The sequence below is a fragment of the Merops nubicus genome, unplaced genomic scaffold (assembly GCF_000691845.1).
Source record: "Merops nubicus isolate BGI_N331 unplaced genomic scaffold, ASM69184v1 scaffold4734, whole genome shotgun sequence".
NCBI classification, from domain to species: Eukaryota; Metazoa; Chordata; class Aves; order Coraciiformes; family Meropidae; genus Merops; species Merops nubicus.
In genome coordinates, this window is record NW_008603467.1 from 59575 (window position 1) to 66830 (window position 7256).

The window sequence follows — 7256 nt, forward strand, 5'->3', positions numbered from 1 at the left end:
TCTCTCTAGGACTGCACCGGGTCATAAAAGGAATTACTACATCACATCCCCCATGGAGCCCCCCAGGAAGGTCAAGTAATTCATAAAACTGCATGGCTGTGACAAAAGTGCTTTGATACACAAATTTCATATAGCCTCCACACTGTCACTTGTTCATAAGCCACAACATTGGACCAAAATAATCAGTTTTAAGTGTATTACTATAAATGGGACCCCACTCTGCCCTAAGACACGAACTGGAGGATGGGGACCTCCATATTAGTGGAGGGACACATGATCAGTAGTCACAGCTGTTCAACAAAGGAGCCACCAGAGATCTAGGTGAGTTGACTCCAAGTTCTGCTCACTGCAACTTAAGATGAGACACCTGGATCATTTAAAGCCATGGGTAATTAGGAGTCTTAATCTCAAAAATTAATTTTATCCCAATGGTTGAAACTGATTTATGGCCAGCCCAAATACAAAGTACTATAAGAACAAAAAACAAAACAAAAAAAAAAAAACCCTAACTCAACAACAAAAATCCAAACATAAAAACCCCAAACAATCCAAAACAACAACAAAAAAAATCACCAAACCAAAAAAAAAAACGTACCAAAGACAAAAGCCCCAACAACAGGTTCTTGTCATACGATTTCTCCTTTTTTTATGGAGAAACATACGGTGGTTGGATTTTGGGGGAGGGGGGGAGAAGGGGAATAAGGGAGATATGAGGATAAATCAACTCACAGCTATCTTTTGTGCCTATGACAACATAGATTCTGATCCATGATATCCGATAAAAAGACTGAAGTCTGTAATTGACTACCACAGATAAATATTTTATGCCACAATCTTAGCAGGACACCAAAAAATCAACTCAAGCATTTCACAGGTGACAGATATGTTTCCACAGCATATATGCAGTGAAGCCCAACAGTTTATCTTAGTTTTTTTCAAATGAAATTTTAATTGGTGAAAATGTTTTCCTTAAATTATTAATGGAGAATATGAAAGACTGTAATTACAAGCAACAATATTGTTATGGCCAGCTAAAACATACCTTGAACGCCACACCTACACAGTGTGCTATCTTTTATGACCACAAAAACACCCAGCCATTATAATGCTTTTCACTTGAAACTTGTTTCGACACAAAAAAAAAATCTCGTACATACTCAGACTGTTATAAGCATTTTCCACATCCTAGCATCAACTTACACTAAACAATGTATTTTTTAAAATTAATTTGTTGTTAATAATACTACTACCTCATGACTGAACTGTCAACTGCGTATGTATATTGGCTTGAAATTACAGAAGTGCTAAGGATTTTTAACAGAATCTGAAAGTCGTGTATACTGAGAACCTAAGTTATGCAGTAGAAGACAAAGAAAAGAATTCATCTTTTCCAAAATCTTCTGAAGACTTTGACTAAAATGAAAATCAAGATGCTTTTTGCCAAGACAGCTTTCTTGACCCATTAAATAGAGGCAAGTAGAGACAAAGTTTAACATAAAGACACAAAATTATCCGTCAGAAAAACATCCTGCTCCAGATTTAGAATATACTAAGGAGCTGGTCTAACTTGAGAGTCTTTTGCCAGAGAGTTTAAGAAGTAAGTCTGACCTTGCTGAGACGCTGGAATAAGGACCTGTTGTGGCTGAGACTGCTGCTGAACAGTCTGCTGCGGCTGAGGTTGTGTGTGATGGTGATGGTGGTGATGCTGCTGTTGCTGCTGCTGCTGCTGCTGTTGTTGCTGTTGCACCTGCAACAAAAGCTGCTGCTCTTCTGAATGGAAACCATCTACAGCCTTGGACTGCATCAGCTTGTTCTCCCACAGCTAGTTTGGAAGACAGAAAAATCTCTATGATTTTCACTCAACAGGGTTTGTAACAATATAAAGTCAGTACTCCAAAACTGAATTTGTTTTCACTGTTTATCTTGTGCAGTCTACTTAGCCCAAGTAGTCCTTAAGCAAATACAAACTAAGAGATAACTCTACAGAAGTCAGTTTTAAGAAGAGAAATTAAATATCCCTTAAGAATTGTCAGTCCAAGCTTAAACTTTAACATTCTTTCTTTCTTCCAAGTGTGGAAGATTCATAACAACCCTAACAGAAGTATGAATAGAGATAAACTGGCAACTTTAAATTAGCCCTCAAGTTTTCACTTCTCGACCTTCTTTCTTTCTTTTCCTCTGTAATAACAAAAATAATCCTTTATTACAGCCTTCCTCAAGCCATTTCCTCTTCAAACTCCTCAATGAAAGCAGCTTGACATGTGTTACAAGGCAGTATGCTTCAGCAGAAACTACCAGTATACCTAAGATAAAGCCTCTGTACAAGCATGTCTGTACAAGAAGTTTCCACCACAATATCAAATTCAGCTGTTCCAGCCTTTCAATTATTGATGTCAGCTGACACATCTCCCAAGAGAAGCCACAGACACAAAAAAGCAACTCTTGCAAAAAGGGAGCAACACAAGTATTCCATAATACATCAGTCAAAAAGCCTACAGGCACCCAGGACTCCCAATTTCAAGTCCTACTAAGGGTTCCCTTAGCCGCCTTCTTCAAAACTTCACTTTCCTTCTTGTCTCTTTCCTCATTCAGTCTTTTCTGACATCATTTGCAGAACACATCTGCGACACGTATGCCAGCGCGCGCTCTTATAGCACTCGCTCCATTCCACCAAGCCAGGTCACGGTTTCAAGGAAAAAGTCTTCATCTGTTTGTCTAGCCAATCTCAAAATTCCTTTCCCAGCCCATCAATTTTTAATACCTCAATAGTACTAAGAGTGTAAGATGTCTCACTTTCTGAAGAAGTCCTTATTCAGCAGCTGAGATAAGCAGTCACCTACTTTCTCATTTTCATTTTACTTATTTCTTCGCCCTCCTTCTACAATACTTCTGCAAACCACAAACTCTACATGCAAAAATCTGACAAAGCATCTGACAAAGCAGCTCCTCTACTTCAGAAAGTCAAAAGCACCAAGCAGTGCAGGCATTTTATTCTTTCTTGCAGAGAATCCTTAAGAATTTTCTGTATATTCTCTCATTTCTTTTTGAAGACACAATGTTGTGGGGACTGAAATAACACTGCGAATTAGGATACCTGCTGTGAATTTAAGTCAAATTTGACACACCTGATTAGGCAAAGCAAACAACGTGAGCAGATCTTTCTATATAGCAGTGTAATTCTGATGACACGGGGATACATATATACAATCACAGAACAGTTTGGGTTGGAAGGGATCTTAAAGATCATCTAGTTCAAATACAATGCTTAGCTAACTAAAAATCAGTATTTTTACCGTGTACAGCAATAAGCAGATCCAAAACCGAATTGCTGTATTAGTGTATTAAAAAAAAAAAAAAAACACAGACCAAAAGGAACTTTTAAGATGCAACTTACTGTTTTGAGTTCCATAAGAACTTGTTCATCCACTCCTTCGTCCAGAAAAACTTCTCTGACATCATTGATGACATCTTCAATTACAGACCTGTACAATTTAGGCTTAAAAAAACAAACAAACAAAAAAACACACACAAAGTAACTACTCAGTGTTGTTTTTAAAGTAATTTATCACTTCAATGTTAAAATAAGATCACCCCCAAAGTCCTCCTGAAAACTGCATTACAAAATACACTGCATGTTTCTAAATTACTAAAATATCCATGGACGTGTAAATCAGCAAGAACAGCTCAAACAAGGAGAAAGGGAAGAGTTCTCAAGTCATGAGGAGCGTAATTTACACAGAAAAGGAGATTGTTTTCCATTCACTAAATGTTTCCTGCCTGCCACTGTACATACTCAAAGTATTTGCACGTGTGCAAAACACTCACATCAAAGAGTGTTAAAAGTTCATAGTTATATTAGATAAATACAGAGAAAAGAAGCTTGTTAGTGCTTGCTAGTTCAACAGGAACCAAATATGGCTCAGAACGGTCTGAACTGAAAAACATTGAAGGCTCAAAGAACTGGAAGCATTCCTGTAAATGTCCTGTTCTTCCTCACACATCTGTTTACAGAAACTAATGCAGACAGGATATTAAGTCAGACAGACTTCTGTTTTCTATCAGTACTTATGTTTTTACATTAGACATTTTTCAGGAGGAAATACTACAAATATAGTATGAGAACCATAGCATGGTTTGGGTTGGGATGGACCTTAAAGATCACCTAGTTCTCATCTCCCACCATGGGCAGGGGCAGCTCCTACTAGACCTGGTTTCTCAAAGCCCCACCCAACCTGGTCTTGAACATATCCAGTGCTGGAGCATCCACAACTCCTCTGGGCAACCTGTGTCAGTGTCTCACCACCCTCAGAGTGAAGAAATTCTTCCCTACATCTAGTATAAATCTACCCTCCTTCCAGTTCAAACCTAGTACCCCTTTGTCCTATCACTAAAAGCTCTTGTAAAAAGTTCTTCCCAAGCTTTCTTGTAGGCCCCCTTCAGATACTGCAAGACCACAATAAAGTCTCCCTGGAGCCTTCTCTTCTCTCAGCCTGTCCTTGTAGGAGAGCTGTTCCAGCCCACATGTTCCCTTGACTTCCTTTTATCACCGACATACCTGTAGTTTTAATTCTTACCCTTGATATCCTTGGCCAGATTTAATTCTATCCAGGCTTTTGCCTCCTAACCTGATCCCTGGCTGCTCAGACAACATCTTTGTATTCCTCCCCAGCTACCTGTCCTTGCTTCCACTCTCTGCAGACTCTGGATTTGCCTCTAAGTGTGTCTGGAAGCTCCTTGCTCATCCATGCAGGTCTCCTGGCATTCTTGCCTGTCCTCTTTTTGGGGAAACACTTCTTCTGGGCTTGGAGGAGATGGTCCTTCAATACTGACCCGCCTTCTTGGGCCTCTCTGCTCTCCAGGGCTTTATCCCATGGAACTCTACCAAGCAGATCCCTGAAGAGGTCAGTCTGCTCTCCTGAAGTCCAGGATAGTGAGATTGCTGTGCACCCTCCTTGTTGCCCTATGGATCTTGAATTCCACCATTCTGTGGTCACTGCAGCCAAGGCTAACCCTGAGGAGCATATTAGCCATCAGCCCCTCCTTGCTGGTGAGAACAAGATCTGCCATAGCACCTCTTGTTGTTTACTCTGCTACTTGGGGAAGGAAATTATCATTAATGCATTCCAGGAACATCTTGGATGGCTGGTGCCCTGCTGTTCTACCCATCCAACAGATAGCGAGGTGGCTGAACTCCCCCATGAGGACCAGAGCTTGCAAACACAAAGCTACTCCTATGTGTCTATAGAGTCTTATCAGCTCAGTCTTCCCAGTCAGGTGGCCTGCAGCAGACCTCCAAAATGATACCACCTTCCCCTGCCTTCCCTTTAACCATGACTTGTAAGCTCTCAGTCAGCTCCTCATCCATCCCCAGGCCAAGCTCCAGTACGCTTTATTTTTCTAACAACATAACAAGTTATTCCATTACACTGATTTCATGCCTAAACTGTCAATGATAAAGTGAATTGTCAATTCACTTTAGATTGCCAAAAAAGGCTGTGGAGTCCCCATCCCTGGAGATCCTCAAAAGCTACCCTAGACATGGTCTTGGGCAACCGGCTCTAGTTGGCCCTGATTGTGCAGACAGGTTGCAAGATGACCTCCAGAGGTCCCTTCCAAACTCAATAATTTTGAGAATTTTAAAATGCAGGTGCAATTTTAAAAAAAGAATATAAATACTTAACTCTTATTAATCAAAGCACAAGATTGAATTCATAGGACCATAAGATAATGGTACCATGCACATGCTGTACCTTTTAAACATTATAGCTTGGACTTCTCTACATACTTATGAACCACAGTGGTGTTTTGGTTGGGTTTAAATATCTGTGCCATCTACTTGCAATGTAGCACTACGAGCTCTAAATTTGGGCTGATTAATCTGCAGCCTCAGAACCATACATACTTCACTTCAGGGCTGTTCTTTGGGCTGGAGGTAAACCTTTTCTAAACTGATCTAACTACATCTTTCCATAAGCCAACATTTTCCTCCACCCTGTTCTGTAACTTCCTTAAGAAATAATTCTCAAAGGACACCACACACATCAGATGTGTTGTATATATGCAAAACAATCATTCTGTACTCGTGCAGTGGGTCTGGCACCCCAAGAGAGATCTGCCTTTGACACACAGGCAAAAAACCTGCACCAAGACCATGCAGTTAGTGCAGCAGTGCTGGAACTGCACAATTATACTCCACAGACTTGAAACATTATTTTATGCATACAAAGTTGCCTAACACATTCCAGAAATGTTGAATTTGTTGCAGATACACTAAAGATTATATTGCACATTACAGAACTGTTATGCCTGTGTTAAGAAATAATGGAAGGGGAACAGCAGCTCATGATTTACTGGACCACAAAAAAGCTGAGTAGCCAATAAAGGTAAAAGGATGTTGACTATCTTTGCTTTTAAATGTTAATTTAAAAAAAAAAAAAACAAACAAACAAAAAAAAAAAAAAACCAAACACAACAACAACAAAAAAACGCACAACAAAACCAAAAAACCCGCACAACAAAACCAACCAAAAAAAACTTAAATAAATGGATTGATATTGCAAGGAGAGAAGAGACCCTATCCGGAAGCCAAACTAAGCGCTAAGCAGTCCAACGGGAAAAACAAACAAACAACAAACCCCACAATGGAAGAAAAAACCCAAGGTGCCATTCTGTGTTACTGACCACACATCACTATTTTGGCAAATGGCACACTATCTGCACCCTATTAATTTCTACATTTTACATTTCATCAGTTTGCCAATTTTCTGCTTTAAAACATGCTTCTGTAAATCAAGTAGTTGAAATGTCAGAACTCATCCTTTTTTTAATTGGCTCTCAAAAAAAAAAATTCTGGCCTCAAGTAACAAGGTAATTCTGCCATCCTTGAAGATCACATTTACAGCAACCGCATCCAAAACTGAACTTCTCCAAAAGAAACACAACATACCACACTACTTGCAGATTTATTTTCTTCCAAAACAATACTGCAGGGCCCTGTAGCCAGGCTACAGGTACAGCATTACTTGTGCTCACAGAGACATTTGGAACAGACCTGCATAGCCAGACTGCTCCAGTGCTAGTATTTTAAATCTGCCTAACAAGTAACTTAGAAATACCAATGATCCTTAACAGCATTATTTTTCCACTCAGATTCAATTCACAGCAGATGCAAAAGGACATTCTACTTAACATTAAGTCCTATTATTTCCATAATTAAATAAATTGCATAAAGCATATATGATTCAACTAGCACAGAA

At 39.5% G+C, this 7256-nt stretch overlaps 1 protein-coding gene across 1 annotated transcript in view; it reads right to left on the reverse strand.

Annotated features, from left to right (window-relative positions):
* Positions 1-7023, reverse strand: part of GTF2A1 (general transcription factor IIA, 1, 19/37kDa) — a 19631-nt gene extending 12608 nt beyond the window's left edge. The window contains exons 1-3 of the mRNA XM_008938657.1: positions 7006-7023; positions 3395-3496; positions 1609-1822 (exon numbers count right to left, since the gene is read on the reverse strand). Coding sequence (XP_008936905.1) covers positions 1609-1822; positions 3395-3409 — 229 coding nt within the window. The 5' untranslated portion in view covers positions 3410-3496; positions 7006-7023. The remainder of the gene's footprint in view (positions 1-1608; positions 1823-3394; positions 3497-7005) is intronic.
* Positions 7024-7256: the final 233 nt, after the last annotated feature.